Here is a 19,124-nt window from a genome sequence, read left to right as displayed (position 1 = left end):
AGACACATACAGACGGCAGCAACATCCCACATCCGAAAAAGGGACACATCAACTAATTCCAAAAAATATGGACAATGATGGGGAAGTGGTGGCCTAGCAGGTAAATAAATGAACTCGTACCCTTGAGCAAGGTACTGTCCCCACACACTGCTCCCTGGGCTCCTTTCATAACTGCACACTGCTCACTAAGGGTGTTGTGTTAAATGCAGAGGACACATTTTGTTGTGAGGATGCTGTGTATCACAGTAACACAAACAATCACTATCGTGTTGTAAATCTGAATCAACAGGGTCTTATAATTGGTCATATATTATTATGTGATGTGTATTATTATACGATATTATGTGATGGACCGTCATTAGGTGGACTGTCCCTCAGTCACTCTGTCTTGATCTGTTTCCCACCTGGCAGTAAGATCCACACATGACCATCATACAAACATCCTGAGACAGGTGGCACCTCTACTGACCCCGGAAGTACTTATGCCGTAACCCCTGGCGACCTAGGCAGGGGCGCAGGAAGTGGCAAGCGGACCCTGGGGGTATCTTCCTGTCTCATCCCATCAAGAGGAAGGATGCGGTTTACTGTCCTCAGGGTGCGCTTCACACTGAGGACTGCATTTTATTAAATCCAGCCCCGTCCCATCCTGTCCCATCCTATCCTATCGTTTCCTATCCTATCCTGTGCAGTCTCTTCTCTTCTCTTCTCTTCTCTTCTCTTCTCTTCTCTTCTCTTCTCTTCTCTTCTCTTCTCTTCTCTTCTCTTCTCTTCTCTCCTCTCCTCTCCTCTCCTCTCCTCTCCTCTCCTCTCCTCTCCTCTCCTCTCCTCTCCTCTCCTCTCCTCTCCTCTGCTCTCCTCTCCTCTGCTCTGCTCTGCTCTTCTCTTCTCTGCTCTGCTATTCTGTCTGGAGTCCTGGCAGACCGCAGGCAGGCGCAGCTGTGTTTTCTCGCAGCCCATGCAGTGGCAGCTCACTGTCATTCACTCTCCCAACTTCATGTTTGTTTGCTGACATGTTTGTTTGTTTGTTTGTTGTTTTTGCAGCAGACGTGGTGGCGCAGGCCGCAGCAAATGTGGCGCAGACAGTTTGTGCCACGTTGTTATGTCTCTTAATGATATGGTCACTGTACACACAGACACGCACACACACACACATTTCCTGCTACTGAGGCGGATGCCACAGACTGTCCTCATTTGGCCAGTGCTGGGTGAACTTTGTGCATTTGGGGTGAGTTCCTTTGACCTTTTTGCCTCAGGGTTAGAGTCTGGGCTTTGTTTTCCTCTTTAGCTGCCTTAGACATGAGCTTTTGCAAAAAATACAAAAATCCATCACACTTTAATTGATTTAATTTAATTTTAGATGTGCAAACCCTTTGAATCAATAACTTAACTAACTAAAAATATATATTCTAAAATGACTTTTTTGATGCATTGTAACAAAACCTTAACATTGCTGGATGCATTTATGGTAAGTATTTTGAATATGAGCAGCTCTCCCTTCCCTGCCAGTGATGACGCCTTCATCTGTATTGAATGAAGGCAGGTTATAGTGAACTGGTGTGAACAGTAAGTTCTGGAAGCTTCCTTCATTCCTTTTTCTCAGATGATTACAGAGCAGACTCGGGATCTGGAGCATCCACTGTAACATTAATCACCGAATAATGCAAAGGTGTCACAGCATGTCATGGTCCAGAATCAGATTTACAGTTCATCTCGGCAAGGGACAGGTGGTCCGAGGCTCAGTGGCCATGGCAGCTGTTTCTACCAGCAGCTGATATGAAGAGTCGCAAGTTAACCCTTGCTCTGTTTGATGCATTCATGCCAGCCAGCAGATTCTTCTTGAAAAGTGCAACTTTTAAAGGGTTGCCGTATTTTGTGGGAAATTCACAAGACCGCACGAGATGAGCAGGAAGGTAAAACTGCTCTGCCATCTAGTGGTGGGCTTGAGGCATTAACACTGCCGGGGACAAGTGACAAAATTGTTCTGTATTATTGTTTACTTAGAATATAGAACATCTGGAGAGGAGAGGAGGGCTGAAAAACAGATCATCACTGTAAAGTGTATGACTTATGTACAAAGGTAGGCCTAATTGGTCATTATTGCCGCTGCCTCAGTGCCAAACAGCGCCTGAAATGGCTTCTGGCCACCCGAATACCTGAACATGTCGTAAAAGGGGTAGCCCATTTTGTTTAGCTGTGCTCTGCTAATTGGTCTCTGAAGACCAACTAATGGGTTTAGTTTTATGGCCACCATTAACTAAAAAATAAGTGGGCATGAACACAGCACACGCTGCCCACAGTTCACAGCCACTAAATGAATATAACATGTAAGCACACACACAGACACTGAACCCATGCTCTACACTGAGTTATTGCTGATGAATGTGGTCAAAATCTTTCAGATGACTATCAACATTGCAAAATGGGACATTATAAAATGCATTATTCATCAGGAATACAGAATCCTACATAGTACAGTGCGACATGGTTTGTAAACTTGCACCCTTTTTGTACCCCCAACTTGCCATCCACCTCATTAGACTATTAACGATCCCATGATCCTAATAAGGCAAGACCCCAGAGTGGAACCCTCAGGTCCTGAACTGTGAGTCTATAATGTAAATAGTATATGACCTCAATATTTCTTGGCTGATGTCAGAATTAGCTTGTAAATAATAATAATAAAAAAAAAAAACAGTTCATTTTCCAAACTGTCTATTTAAAATCATAACTGTGTGTAGGACATTAAATCAGAGCTATGACTTAGACTATATGGTGATGGCAATTTGTGTGTGTGTGTGTGCTTGTGTATGTGTGTAATTTTATTGGGTGTCTAGACATTCCATAATTGAGTTATGTGTGTGTGTCTATGTTTGTTACAGACCACGTGTGTGTGTGTGTGTGTGTGTGCTTGCGTCATTCCACTCAGTGCTTCATAAACGTGTTTGTGCTTGTGTGTGCTTGCACGTCATATGATCCTATCTAGAGTTTGAGAGGTGACCACGGAGATTATTATGCATAACCTCAAAGTGTAAACACACACACACACACACACATACACACACGAACAGACGCACGCTCACACACGTATCTCCCATTCCAACACGACAACTGTTAACTCTCACTGCAGTGGTGACAAGCTGCACAGCGCCAGCATAGATCACACAGAGATGAAATGACAACAAAGTCGAGACATCTTTTTCACTCACTCACACACACACACACACACACACATATACACACACATGCACACTTTCTACAAAGAGAAGGCAGATCATGGCGGTTTCCGGTGCCGACTGCAGCCATGGTCTCACTCATTGTTCAATTACAATACTGGGATTTTTTATATTCATTTTGTGCAATAAGAAGGTAAACTCTCACAGGATTTATTCAGTGGTCTGAAATAATGCCCCCCACACGATGCTGAAACAAGGCAGAAAGCTGTATGAACTGGATGAAAGAATATCTCAAACTAAGGGCACTGTTTTCAAAATGGTGCTAAGCACAGCCCTACACAGGAAGTGTGGGCTCGAATTTTCGTAATCAGAAGGTTTTCGGTTCGAATCTCGCCACTGAGCAAAGCACCGTCCACACAGTTCCCCGGGTGCCTTTCATGGCTGCGTCACCAAAGGTGGTGGGTTGCAGAGCAATTTCAAACGTTGCAGTAGTGAACAAGCCCCACGCTTAGCATGCAGCCTGAAACTAGACGTTTTAATGAACATTGTGTTTTCTTATCTAGGCACACACACACAATCTACAACTCCAAGTATTAACTGTATGATCTTGTGGGCACTACCTGCCTTTTTAAAATAGTGTCCAACACACATACATGTTTATACCTTTATAAACACCCATAACCACGCTTCACACACCCATTGCCACTGTTTGTTCTGCCAATCTGTGCCCACCCCAGGGTCCCCTTGCTCTGCCACTGTGATCATCAGCGGGAGAACGAGAGCAGGGGGAGGGAGTGTTTGTGTGTGTGTGTGTGTGTTTGAGTGTATTTCTGTTTTTTATTGAGGTCTTCGCTGCTCGGTCTGTGTGAGTTATGAGTTCTTTCAAAAGCTCAGTGTTTGGGCCACAGCAGTGATTGAGACAGGAAGGTAACATCTCTCTCTCTCTCGCTCTCTCTCTCTCTCTGTGGATCATAAACACTTTCTGGGTGTCGCAAGATGAGCCCCATGCTGACATAGCATATTTTTCCCTCTGTTTTTCCCCCTCATACACACACCCGTGAATAAAATCACACATGCGCTGCATTTTGACTTTATTGCCACAGCAGCATGTGCCCTCAGCAGCATGTGTGAGATCATCCATCACGGGAACGAGCTGGCGGGTGGCGCGACAGGCACAGGAAGGGGTCTCTCTCTCTTCACGAGATTTACGGCAAAGGAACAGAGGCCCCCATGAATCCTGGGAATGCCCTGGGAAATGCCATCCCACCGGGAGGATAACGATGGGCTGCTGCTAAAGAGCACCATGAGGCAAACTGCTGCACAATCCAAAAAAACAACAACACAACTTCTCTCAGCAATCTCATGGTTGAGGACCCCCAAGTACATAATCGAACTGATGGACTCTCTCTGCAGGGTCTGGCAGCGGATCGCCTGTCACCTGTGTCTTCCAGTGGCCTACAGTCTCTAGGAGATTTTTTTTATAGGTGTAACGATGCAGTTTGCTAATTCCCACGATCCAACATTCTCAGGGTGACCCAACAGAAAATTGTGCAATTGGTCAGGCGTAATTGTGAGAAGGAAAGCTGTGGGGGTGTTTGAGAGATATTATATTTCTGTTTGCATAACCAGAAAGCTCAAAAAATGAAAAATAACTGCAATAACTTTCATCATTATTACTTCTAAAGGTTGCAAATACTTCGTATTCGAGTGAATCCGGCCATCTTGTCTGTGACTCTACATGTCATAATTATAAGATGAGTTTAGTGAATGTCAACCCCTCAGTATATCAGTATCTGCATGTTTTATCTAAGGTTTCCACTGGGTCAAGGCTGCTGCTGGGGGACTGGACATCCATGCAGCAGGATAATGGATGACGGTTTGTTTGGTCTTCCACTGCTTGGGTGAAGAAAAGCCGGGAAAAAAACTTCATCCTGTTCAGAACAAAAATGATAAAAAGTCAGCATACATAAGGAGAAAAATTATATGTTTTTTTTTTCTTGTGGAGCCTGAATTGCAAGGTTGACCAAAAACCTTGTTCAAATTTGAGGACAATGCGAAAAAAGCAGAGAGGGGAAGTATTGAAGTATAAAATATCTTTACTTTACTGCTGAAGAATGGGTCAGCCACCTCTGAGCAAAAGGAAGAGTCTATTGTCACTTTTGTGATAAACTGATTTACAGATTCACCAGACTCAACTGATGCTTCATTCTCCCAAGGGTCAGATTATGTTCAGATGTACATACAGGCATGGCTTAGGGCCATATTCAGACGTGTACATCTTACCTGAATGCCCTAGTTTCTCCACATTATTCAGGCAGGAGCACCTTTTCTCTGGAAAGTTTGAAAACATGACGAACATTGCTGCTGGCTTGCCATAGACTGCTGCATAAAACCTCACTATGCAGAGGCCTACAAATCCTCCAGCTTTTATTTGGCTCCAGGTTCAGCCGAGAGGTGTGAGCACACAGCCAAATGTTTCCTCCACGGCTTTTGAATTGCGATGAATATCAGTTTACTGCTGTTGGATTAAGTGAGGCTCTGTTCTTCAAGAATATATCTTTTTAAACATCTTCTCCTCAATACCTTCTTCCCCTAATTACTCTGATACCTGGATAATGAGGATTACAGATGCACTTGTCTCGCCTTTTCCCATTCGTGCTTGGATTCAGGAACATTTAATTTTCCAAGGCCGACACCAAGGCCACAGGCATAAGCCACTGCGTTTTTAATATTTAGGAATGATATGAGCCTTACAAATTGACTGTGGATAAAGAACTCAAGGACACAAAATGACACACAAGCTTTGTACAAAAATATTCTTGTTCTTACGTATCACTTCACCTCCACAACAGTTAAATAAATATCAGACAACAGAGAAGGTGCATTTTAACTAAGACTGATCCAAGGCTACATGGAACATGATTACATGAGTATTACATACATATTCACCAATCAGCCATAACGTAATGAACAGTGAATTAAATAATATTGATTCATATTGATCAGCTATCTTGTTACAGCGGCTCCTGGCAGTGGGTGGGATATGTCAGGAAGGAAGGGAACATTTTGTCCTTGAAATGACAGAAGGTGATGAGTTGGAAGCAAAAATAAATAAAACATGGCCAGGGCTGTTTTGACAGAAGAAGGGCAACCTACTCAATAGGAGGTGGGTGGTCATAATGTTAAATCTAATAAGACATGCAAATAACACTAAAGGTGATGAAGTGCACATTGGCGGTGAAAAATTAGAAGAATGATGTAAGGTCAAACTGAACATGTATTGACTTGGCAGTTTGGCATTTTATTACATATTGACCGATTTATTGATGGTCCTGTTGGAGGGGAGCAAAGAGATATTGTGCAATGTTGCATAACTCACACATTTTGGTCTCTTCGAACATAAAATATAATTGAAAAAAGTGCATGTGTGTGTGTGTGTGTGTGTGTGTGTGTGTGTGTGAGTGTAATGCTGGTGTGCCAGGGCAGTGGCTGCTGCCAGGATCTCCGCCCAAAGTGTAGACTACAGCAGCACTTGGGCCAGTGGGCAGCTGGGGGCACACATGTTGGCTGGCAGCTGCTGCAGGGCTCACCGCCAGACTGCTGTTGACCATCAGTTCGTGCACACACACACACACACACACACACACCCTGGATAAACTGACAAATAACTGGGATCAGACAGGCTAGAAGACGTTGGATTATGTATGTGGATTATGCTTCCAGACATCTCATATTATTTCATTACACAAACACACACACATTACAACATTACAACATAACACATTTAGATTGGGGTACCCCCTCTGTTCAAATAAAACGAATGTTTCAGGGTCTCCCACCCTGCAACCCTGAAAACCAAATCCAGTTCACATATTGTTTGGTTTTTTATCAACATTTTCATTGATGGAAGAACCAAAGCAAGTAACTTGAAGTATAAGCACTAGAAGTGTTCTACTGTCCTGCAGCTGGCTTTTTAAGTACTTGGACACATTAACAATAATAACATGAAAAAGAAACAGATTGCTTTGCCATGATTTATGCATCACATACAGGAAAAATCAGTTTTATCTGAGGTGCCGCACTAGGAATCTAAGATATGGATTCCAAAGCCGTTTTTCCCTCCTTTTCAATTTCTCTTCCCTCCAAAACGGCCAGCTGTTGCTACGGGAGACAGCTGCATGCGAGGTGGAACAAATCTCAGCTGTCCGAGGCGCTTTGCGGCCTGATGGAGGAGCATTCGGAGGGGGGTGGGGAGGGCGTTTGGGCGAAAGTGCTGACAGACAGCAGTTCTGCAGTGAGGGGCGGACCAGCAGCACCCCTCCCTGCCAGCTGCCCTGACTTGTCTTGTGGGCTGCATCACAACAAGGTCCTGAGATCCTATCTCCCTCTCCGGCTATCTTCTACCGAATGACAGAGATGCTCCTGCAAACTGACCTCGTCAATGCCACAGACTCATCCTAAAGGAATGTTCTTTAGAAAGAAGAAACCAGTGACACAAAATGCATAAAAAGCTCCTCTACTTTTTTAATTCAATAGAAAGTATTTATTTGTGAGTGAATGAAGGAATGGATGAACGACTGGATCCATATGACGTTCTCCTGAATATGGCTCTAGGTTGCCCTCACGCGGTGGTATCTGGTACAACATCTGGATTTATCGCCACTCAGCCACGTGTTGCCAAGTCCAGCAATAATTTCAATTCAATTCATTTCAAATATCTCTTGCCACTATAAAACTGTAAAATTCTAATTCATTGATGACCAGTTGTTGATGTATTTACATTTTTTCCACAAATCACTTTCAATAAAATATCTGGCAACACTGAGTGTAACAACCTATTACCAGGAATGTGTTCAGACCTTGTGTGGAGTTTATATGAAATTGTCATGGCCAACGCGCCTCCAGCCCGCTAGAGGGCGCCTCACCAGCCTGGGAGACGACGACCCGGAAGAGGAAATGGAAGCGGGCGGTGGCAAGTATAAAAGTGAGGTAACCCCAAGGAGACCCGCCCGCTCTTTGTATGAGTTGTATGAGTTTACTCGCCAGAGACGCTAGCTCTCTCACCCACGACCTACGATAATAGTGATTTCCTGAAATACGACCTTCGCCTGCCCACGACTTCGAGAATTGCCTGACCCCCTGGAAACCACGAAAGGAACCCCGACCGGAACTTCCTGGCTACGACCTCAGCCTGTCCCTGACCTTGAACCTACCTGGCCCATCGTTTAAGACGGGATTCCATGCTCCCCTACCTTCCTGCCGCCCAAGACCTACTCCCGTCCAGTCCAAGATCCCGGACCATCCTGAAACCCGCCGTCTCCCGGTCCTCCTGCCCCGCTCGCCCAGTGTCCTCTACCGGTACGATGGCTTATGCCCACGCCCATAGTATGTCTGCAAGTACGTCATCGAATTCCCCCTGTGACAGAAATGTTCTCATGGTCTTCATATTGTGCAAATTACAACAGCACATAGTTGCACATAATTAAATCACCGTTATGATGATAATGTCTCATGCTCACCTTCATATTATTTTGACATTCATTTGACTTTGACATACTTCCTATTTAGTAACAAATCATTTATTATTTTTATCAAGTCAACATAAACTTTCTGTTCTTGTTTATGGACCAGCTTGAACATGTACGTGTTGTGAGAAATTCTTCAGAGCTTTGCATCCAACAGCGAGCTTGCTTCTCTGGGAATGCAGATCCCTCAGAAGCGCCCATTGAGTGATTATTGACTAAAACCTGGGGCAGACAGGAGGCGATATTGCTCTGGCCTCTCACGGGAGACCATACGGCCTCATCCGGAAACAAGTCTGTCACTTCTATTCTCATTTCGATATCTGGAGAAATGCACAGTAGACTCAAACCCCTTTTTTCATAACTACGATGGAGAAAAGGTTGTGAGAAAAAACATACGGCCCTCCACGTTACATATTAAGTGTTCATACTGTTGATATGGTGAGCAAAGGCGTTTAACATGCCCAAATGAAAAGTAAACAATGGTGAGGGTACTTGTGACCCACATGTAGCATGAAGAGGCTGAAGGACATATGAAATGTCCTTCAGAGAAGACAGCAAGGGTGGGATCAGATGTAACCATTCTTCTCCATCCCACTCTTACCTTTTTTTCCCACTTTCACTTCTTATAAGCAGTAGGTTGCCGGTTCGAATCCTGAGTTGCCGAGGTGCCACTGAGCAAAGCACTGTCCCCACACACTGCTCCCGGGTGCCAGGCATGACTGCTGGTTAAAAGCAGAGGAAACATTTTGTTGTGTCACCGTGTGCTGTGCTTCTTTTCACAACGACAATCACTTCACAGGGGCATGGCATGATGCACTGTGTGGCAGTGAAGATTTTTCCATCTTCATAAAAAGTGACTGAAATAGTCAAAATTTAAACTGCACAAATAATAATAATGATTACAAAGTGAAAGTGTGTAATCACTTGTCAATTACAGCAACAATCACACTTGCAATTTGATAAAGAAGCTCAGTCTCTCATGCGAGTTTTTATGGGTTATAAATACTATGGGGATGGGTACTATGGTTATGGGTATATGAATACTACATTTATTCTAAAAGTGGCCTGGCCCTTCAAATTTGTGATTATATAAATATATCATATATGTCCTTTAGTGTATATGTATATATGTGTGTCTATATATATGTCTGTGTGTGTGTGTTTATAATACACACACACACACACACACACACACACACACACACACATGATATATATATATATAAACAAACAAACAAATAAATAAATGCATATATATTTATAAACGCAGCACGTCCTGTAGGCGATTAGCCATTTCTGTTCACTCCGGGCTGGTGATCGTGTCAGTCGAGACCTCCACTCGGTGAGAAGCAGGCGTGCGTGATCGCGCAGCAGGTCCATCATGCCAGGTGAGAGGGGGGATTCAGGTTAGTGTGCAGCCTGCGGTCTCTGCTCCCATCGGACGTCCGATTCGCTCGCCTCCGCGAAGTTTTCAAACTCAGCACCGACGCCGCAGCCGCGACATGTCGCGCAAAAAGGCGCAGAAGGGGAAAGGCGGCTCCGCGAGTCCCAGCGCGGCTGCGCCCGGCGCCCGGGGAGGCAGGAGCATCATCGGCTCCGGGGTCCAGGCCGGCGGGGTGGTCCACCCCAGCCGGCCCGCGCTCAGCAGCAGCAGCGAGTTTTACGACATCGCCTTCAAGGTAGGGGGAGCCGAAAACCTTCAACGGGCTGCGCGTAAAAGGCTGCTCGCCAAACTTGTTGAAAAGCGGCGATTATAAGAACTTTTGGTTCGCGTGGTGGGTGGGAGGACGCTGAGATATTTATACTAGATTGTCGTGGTTTGCTTTATTTATGGCTTAGTGGTCCTTTCACCACGTGACAGACCGACAGCGGCTCTGCGCAACTGGCGCGTAAAAGCCGCAGTGCTGGATCTCGGAGAGGATGAAACAATATCTACGTGAATAGGTTTAAACTGTTTTTTTTTTTTGCCATTGTCGCCATGGGCTCAGCCTTCTGGCCAGCGGCATTGGTGGGATCCCTGTCGTGGTCTGGAGTTGTAGTTTCTGGATGCGCCTGTGCCGTATGCATGATCATTCATTGACTGTTGCTCCTCTCCCCTTTCACCTTGAAGCGGGCTCTTCGCTTGCGAGAAAGTGGCGTGTTAATAATAATGGACACAGCCCGGAGATGGACGCACGGCATACATAATTTATTCCTTTAATATGAGCCATCCGTGTAGTCGTCCGCCGAAATGCTTTCGCCGTAGTTTATGTGCCCAATTTCCGCCGCTGGAAGGAGGTGGTAAGATCCCGTACATATTTATCGTGTCGTTCAAACTATTTAACATGCAAAGATGCTTCGTGCTTAATCTTGCTTCTGGCCTTGGGCCGTTCTAGACCGTTTTTAATATCATTTCTCGAATGAAAAAGAGGAGCTGTCTGTGGTGCTGAAGCTTTTCACATGCTTGTCTTCTGTGGATAGTTTCATGGTCTCTCTCGCCCTCTCTCTGGTTGGTAGGTTCTCCCATGATGCACTCCTGCCAGATTATAATAAGGTGCAAAGAATTTACGAAACACAGGATATGTGTTATTCTGTTTTTCCTTTAATAAGAAGAGAAGGTTGCCCACTCGACTGAACAGCTGAACTTTGAAAAGCATCACAGCTGAATTGACACTAGTGGCTGTGGCATTTAGAAATAGAAGACATTTCCCTTTGCCCCATCCATACCCTCTCTTCATTACGAGTCCAGGGGCGTCTTCATTCCCTCATCAAGCCGTATGCAGCCGCCAGCTCCATTTGCAGTAATGCCACTAATTCCAGGAAAAGGTTGAATACCACTCACATGCTACATTTAATTGCAGCCATTTACGGTGAATATGTATGCAAATGAGACGCCCATCAGTGGCGAGGTGCAGAAATCTGAAAAGCGAAACCTTTACTGCATTGTTCACGCCAGTCCATTCTATGATCATTGAATTGCATTATTCACTTTTCGTTTAATTCAGACCTTTGCTCAAATAATTTTGCACAATATATGGTTGGATTGAACAAATGAATTGAAATACAGGGTGGTCGTTAGTATTGATTTGGCACAGCATTGATCACTCTGACTTTATCCTCCTATAGGCAGCATTGCATACATTAGAATGAATAATAGTGAACAGTGAATAATAAATGACATATTATGTGACATATTGCATAGTATGTGACATAACACTTTTTTTTGGGAAAGTATCGTAATATGTCATGTATTATGTAAGTCACCAAAGCACTTATCTATGCATTTTCAGGGGCCAGACAGCAGTGGCCTGGCATGTGAGGAGATGAGTCTTGACAGTATGATCAGTAAATTAAGTTCTCAATTAACAACAGGAATCTGGACCATGGATGGATTTATTTATATTAAATTAAGGAATAGAATGGGTGTCTTTCATCTAGCAGAACATGGTAGTGTTTACAGTAGGTGTCAGTGGCACTCTTGCATCTTTTCTAACTAGACACAAGAGAAGGATTCATCCCCATATTCCTAAAGTGATGAAAGAATTTCTAAATGCTATATTCTAAGATCACTCATAGAAGAAAGCGCGCTGAACAGAGTTACATCTGTGTTTCTTATAAATGGTTTATTCTGCCTGAATTTCTTCTGGGTAGAGGTCTCTTTCTGTCTAACAGCATACTTGTCCCACACAGAGGTCTAGACCTTCTCAATAAAAGGCTGCATTTCATCCTGTCAAGCCTCCCACCAAAGTCCCCTTCTTTCTCCTTTAGTTCTTGACTTCATTTTCCCCATTTGCTTTAACGGTTCTTGCTATGTCAAGATATTGTCCTATGTGTTATCCTCACTGAACTAAACTATTTATGTATTATTAACATCATTTATAATGGGAAGAACACTATATGAACTTCTGGAAGTATCATCAAAAGATGAAAGCATATGTCAAAAGCCCAAATATGAAGGCTTTTTGTAGACATCATACTTCAGGCACATCACTCATCATCAGGAAAACAAAGACAAAAGAAAGAACTCATCATTCTGACATAATATGCTCTGTGTCTGCAGGAGCAAATCTAAACCCTTGTGCCGGCTACAAAATCTGTAAAACAACCAACCAATGACAACCATTGCTAAAGTTTCAAACTCAAGCATGGTTCACACTGTGTGTCTGTCTCTGGATTATATAGTTTGAAAACCACTTATTTCAGTGCAGGCTTGTGGTTGGTGGTCAGATGGATGATGGGACTTTTTCCACACAGTCATCAGCTTTAATGCTGGGGCAGTGGTGGCCTAGTGGCCTCAAAATCAGAAGGTTGCCAGTTTGAATCCTGGTCCACCAAAGGAGCCACTAAGGTGCCACTGAGCAAAGCACCGTCACCACAGACTGCTCCCCGGGCACCTGTCATGGCTGCCCACTGCTCACTAAGGGTGATGGGTCCACACACACACCATTCTCTCACACCTACAGACAACTTAGAGTCACCAATCCACCTAATGTACAGGCCTTTGGATGGCATGAACTAAAAATATGCTACGAAACAAAGACAACAGTGAAATCAACACTTAGAAGAGGACTATACATTATATAAACTCGTAAGCCATTTCTCTGGGACTGTTTGCACAGACAAGCTGAGAAAAGTACGGGTGGGGGAAGATGCAGGTGTTTTTCCAGCCCTGTATCCTGAAGGAAGTGCTGCAAGCCAGCCGCCAGGCACCGACCAGCCATCAAAAAAGGTGTTAGTTAAGGAGGGATGGGGAGACTCTATCAGTTCAGATCTGACCACGGTTCGTTATATAAGAACACAAAAATAGACTCCTATGAAGAGATGTATCGATCCCGACTTCAAGTGGACCATTTAAGAGAGGAGCTTATTCTTCAGGCCCAGTAGAACTCAGGGTTTCAATAAAAATTTCTATATGCTAATAAATGATATTGAAGCAGCTGTGAGTCATGTGATGCTCTGGCCATTTTGGTCCCTGCAATGCAATATTTTGGCACCGGACATGATTGGAGCAGTGGTGATGTGGTGGCCGTGGTTAAAGGACAGCTTCCCCCATCAGGCTGTCAGGAAGTTTAACTCTCTCCCGGCTCTGCCCCCACTCCCCTCACTCCCCTCTTCTGCCCCACAAACTTTTTGAATTCTAACACACACACACACACACACACAAACTGACCTGCACCAGTCACTCTGCAGAATTGGTCTGCCAACTACCTCACACTACTCATAGTCAGTTACAAGACTGCTCTGACACTTTTACACTTTACAAGCTCTGATGCACTACATTGTTTACCATGTGCCCTTACTTGTATATTGTGTTTATAAATTTTATGTATTATGCTTATTTTTATACCTTTGTATTTAATGTTACTGTGTTGTATTTAATGTTACTGTTTGTATTTTAATGTTACTTGTATGCACCATGGGTCTGAGAGTAATGCAATTTCAATTCTCTGTATGTCCTGTACATGTGGCAGAATTGACAATAAAGTTGACTTTGACTTGAAATCATTAACGATGGGTAATAATGTTGTGTCACAGGTGATGCTGGTCGGAGACTCTGGCGTGGGGAAGACATGCCTGCTGGTTCGCTTTAAAGATGGAGCCTTTCTGGCTGGCAGCTTCATCTCCACCGTAGGGATTGACTTCAGGGTGAGTGTGAGGGCTGCAAAAAAACCAAAAAAAATTCACATTTTAATTCAGACAAATTCTCACATGTTGTATAATATGATAATAATACGAAATGTCATATTATCCTACAAACCTCCATTCACATATGACTATTATGCATACATAAAACGTCATCAACCATATAGGTAAACCTGATATAAAGGTGTTTTTATAGTAAAACATAGAAACATGGTACACACAGGCATACAAACACACACATACATATTCATAAACATTTTTTTTTCTCTCTCACACTCACACACACACACACACACACACACACCTCCACCACCATAAAGAGTCCTCAATCGAAGAATATGAATAATTCAAGCCTTAACACACACAAGGCCCATTTTCCGAGGTGCATAAAACAGACGTTCAGTTTCACCTACTGTAAAGCCCTCAGGCCCATGCTGTCTGTTGGGTGAAGCCTCAGAGGAACCACACTGATTTACTGACACGGTTTTATTCTGGACGAATCGTGACGTGTTGTGACAGATTCATTTGCTGAACATATAAACACGCCGATTTTCACTGCAGGTGGATTTTAACATTTTAACATGCAAATGCTACCATGTCATGTTTAATTCACTGTCATCATGAGGTGTAAAGCCTTGTCTGTGTGTTTTAAAGAAAACACATTGAATGAGAAAGTGTGTCAAACGTTTGGCCTGTACTGTATGTGTGAATGCTAAATAACTACTCTCCACGAATATGGATTGTGATTGGATCACCGTATGTCAAATTTGAACTAGATTTCATTTCTAGTGAAATTTTACAGACACCTACAAGATGGCATGTTTGTTATGATTGTTATGTGTCCAGCAAGTTTCAGCAGTTTTTTGCAAAATGTGTTGTACCTAACCAAACCAATACACATTGGTGGTGCTAAAGTTTAAAATGGGTGTTAATCAATACAATAAATGCTGATCTCTTGAAGACAGACATTGCAAGGAGGTGTTTGGTTATATCCGTATATGGTTGTAGAGGTGAAAACAACAACATGTACACAGAGCATGGAGTAGAATACAATAGAACAGAATAGAATAGAATGTTTTTTACTGTAACTATATGCACGTACAATGAGATTAAATGATGGTATAGTTGTAGGAGGGTGATGAGAACTAACAAGGGCAGCACATTCTTTTTCGCTTAATTTTAAGCTTTATATCACATTAAGAAAATGCCAAGCCTTATTAGTCCAGTAGCTATTGTATGTGTTGATCAACTGGGTTGGTTTAAAAGCTTCAGTCTATCAGGCCAAAGTCAAAGCAGATCCAATTTAAAGCTTTTTTATTTTATGAAGCTCTGAAAGTAATGTGAGGTTTAAAAAAAAAGTTAGCCCTGTCTTCTGCAGCCTCTGAGACTATCGTAGCTTTTGATGGGATCACTCATTAAAAATCTTCCCAGATGATAACGAAGATCAGCGTGAGCGCGTACATCCTTGCGTGCTACAGCGCCAATCCTCGCTTCTGCCAGTGTAACGTTTGATCTGTGGCGCATCACACACAGCGGAGAGCCACACAAAAGAAGCTCAGACACATGCGGTGCTTACAAGCTAAATAAATGAAATCTGAATGCGTTGTATGCAGAACTGCAGATGGTTCAGACTTTTCGCTGTTTATCTGGGTAAATGATGTGTATCAGTTTTTTGTCTGTGGGTGGACGTCTCTTTTTTTACTGTGGTTTTCAGAATGATTTCTCTTTAAATACTTATTTATTTAATAGACAATTTCAGAGAATCAGTAAAAAAACTATATTCAATTCAACTGTTCAGATATTAATACCTTCAAACTGCACAATTCACAATCTGTGTTGCCAAATTGGGCTGTTTTCAGTTTTACTTTTCAGCCAAAAAATTGGAGAACCTGTAGGAGACCGTGCCAACACAGGGAGAGTATGCAAACTCAGATTTAAGAACTCAGATTTAAAATCTGCATAATGTCATTCGGTTTGACAAACCACACTTATTTCTAATAACATAATATTCTAAATAGAACCCCTCAGTCACTGATCTGAAGACTCCATTCTCGTTGGGGTTGTGGCTTTTCTCCATATTCTGTTTTATTAATCACAATGATCAATTACTACCATGTTCTCTGCTGAAATGGATAACTGGGGTATTTTTGGGATGAGCCTGATCACTTTCATCATTTTCATATTCTGGCCAATTACCCATTTTTCCTTCATGCTGCTCTCATATACGCACTGCACCGTTGAAAGCGAGTATGATCGAGTGTGTGTGGCTTAGTGATGTGGTTAATGGCTGCCGTCTGCAGGAGGGCTGCAGGTTGTGTGAGCAGGGTGGCAGCTGTTGTTACTAAAGCTCAAGTGACCTTTAAGTCAGATGGGCCATGGTGATCACACAGCCATGGGGTGTGTTTCCTGACCTTCACACACACACACTAGGAAACACAGAGGTTGAAATGCTTGCTTCTGCACGCCTGTAAGAAATATCTGTTTTAGGTCCATTTGCACAAATGACTAGACGCAGAGCTAGAAAAAACTTTTTTTAAAACTGTCCTTTTAGGCCTCTGGGTTAGGTATAGTGTCCTCACTAACATGAAATAGATGGCCAAATCTACCTGGTGTAGGTCTCAGGCCCCCATGGCCTGGATAAGTAGATGTAATGAATTGAATTTCCCATATAGTTAGTTTAGAAGTCATGTGGATAGCCAATGGGGTCAAAATGGGATAATCTAGGAACATTTTTGCAAGGCAAATATCTTTCTGTGCCTCACTGTCGATCCAGTTTTGGGAGGAGGAGTCTATGGATTGTTATGACTGTGGCAAGGATGCAGATTGGTGGATCGGTGCAGATCAAGCTTGGAAGAAAAGCTCACTGGAATCTAAGCGGAAACATTAAAAAGCCACGCCCGAGGGAGGTGGAGCCTGGCTCTGACAACAGCAACAAGGACACAGACCGGTGGGGCCTAGAAGAAAAGATGTCCAACTTGCCATCCCACCACTGGGGATGCCTGCCTCACCAAGCCTGGCCAAAATCCACTGACAAAGCAGGTCCACAGCACATTACCGACATTGCGTCTGACCCCTGTGAGCTCTTCTCCTGGCAGCCCATCTTTGTCTGGCTCAGTATGGGTTAGGGGCCCTGACCCTAAGGCTGGAAGGAGGAGGGGCAAAGGGGCTGATCGGAGTTAGGTGGGAACAACTGAGGTATTGGTTCCATCTCCTCTCAAGAAGTGCAGAGAGAGTACACCAGAGTGCACGGTGCTCTCAGGAAGCACTGGGGGGAGAAGGCTGAGTACTGAGTCTGAGTTCTCGGGTCTGCCTTCAGTCAAGAAGCCGGAGTCTGATCTGCCTGAATGCACAGGGCTGCCCGGCTTTGGCAGCTGGATAGATTTAACCCAGTTAACACCAATGCTGGAGGTGCAGGACTCCTGTGTCTGCCATCGCCTACACCACCTCCTCCTGTGACTTTCTTTGGGTGCCATGGAGTTGTGTCCTTTGGGATGGGGGGGGGGGGTCTCCTGGATTATCAGGCAGTTTTGAACTGACTATGATGTGTGTTTCTGTGTTTTTGGTTGTATATGTGTTTCTGGCCAATGTTGCCATTCACAGCTGTTCAGATTGGTCTGTTCAGATGGTCTTGTGCCTCATTCACCCGGTGTGTCATTACAGTTGGGATGCAAATGTATTTATTTTTTCACCCCTCAAAAGTATCATGCTGGTTTGGTTATGCAAGTGTAGAATATTTTCAGCACCCAAACCCGTTTTTCGACATCAGTCAGTGCACTTTTTTTTGTAGCTTGGAATTCATTTGCTTATGTAATGTGCCCATGCTGCGCAATTGCATAGAAAATGGCGTGAACAGAGGAAAACAACTGGGAGAGGTGTGATGGCGCTTCAAACAGTTCCATGCATGTAGGTTGTAATTAACGTTCTCTTTCCAAGTCTTCTGTCATGCTAAGCATGAGGCAAGGGAGTGAAATACCACTTTAGCATTATTGCTGAGTATATGTGTGTGTGTGTGTGTAGTGGCAATGTGGTCTCAGATCTTGTTTGTTGCTTGGGTAACAGTTTTATGTTAGTATTTTGGATATCAAATAGATGGACGGGGAAGATGTGGATAAGCCTATTTGGAAGGAGTGCTTCAAAGTTGTCGCTATCAAAGTGAGCAGCAGTACAGGCTTAGCAAAGTATTTGTAAAAAACATCTCTCCAAATTATACATGTTTCGTGAGGGGAGTAAAGTTGTTGTTCAAACATAATACAAATATTTTAACTGCCTCTGTCAAGCAATACTGTTGATGTAAGTTATCTATAAAAATTGGCGGTGTCTTCGCTATATAAACATAAATATTTAGTGTATTAAAATGATCTAAACATATTCTTTATTTATATAAAAAATTATATAAAAGGTTCCTTTGTTTGCTTTTTTTCTCCCATAGTACTATTGAAAATAGTGCTAAGTATTGAATACCATCCTTAGTATTGGTATCGAGTTAGAAATTTCAGTATTGTGACAAGTCTAGTTCATTTCATAGTTGCTTTTGTTACTCATGATAATTAGCATCAGTACGGCAATGTTGTTTTTGTCACGTTTGCCTCTTGCAAATACCAAAAATAACTGTTACGAGAACAGTATGATGAAGGTTGTAGTGTTGTGAAAATCTCAACCCCATGCTGCTATTCAGACACAACAATGAGAGCAGAGACCACAGTGAGCAGCGTTTGCAAATGACACGTGAGTGAAAAAAAATGACACTAGGCTTCATGCGGGGGTGTTTTATCTCTGCTGCTCTTGTCCTTCAGGGCCCATTAGC

At 43.3% G+C, this 19,124-nt stretch overlaps 1 protein-coding gene across 2 annotated transcripts in view; it reads left to right on the top strand.

Annotated features, from left to right (window-relative positions):
• The first annotated feature begins 9,971 nt into the window (after positions 1-9,971).
• LOC114793997 (ras-related protein Rab-26-like) overlaps positions 9,972-19,124 on the top strand; it is a 56,120-nt gene continuing 46,967 nt past the window's right edge. Inside the window, exons 1-2 of one of the 2 annotated variants that reach the window (XM_028986231.1) lie at positions 9,972-10,086; positions 14,213-14,323. In XM_028986231.1, coding sequence (XP_028842064.1) covers positions 14,216-14,323 — 108 coding nt within the window. In that variant the 5' untranslated portion in view covers positions 9,972-10,086; positions 14,213-14,215. Of the gene's footprint in view, positions 10,378-14,212; positions 14,324-19,124 lie in introns of both variants that reach the window. The other variant, XM_028986229.1, reaches the window with a different exon arrangement.

Source organism: Denticeps clupeoides, chromosome 7 (assembly GCF_900700375.1).
Source record: "Denticeps clupeoides chromosome 7, fDenClu1.1, whole genome shotgun sequence".
Lineage (NCBI taxonomy): Eukaryota > Metazoa > Chordata > Actinopteri > Clupeiformes > Denticipitidae > Denticeps > Denticeps clupeoides.
This window is presented reverse-complemented; position numbering and strand designations above follow the sequence as displayed.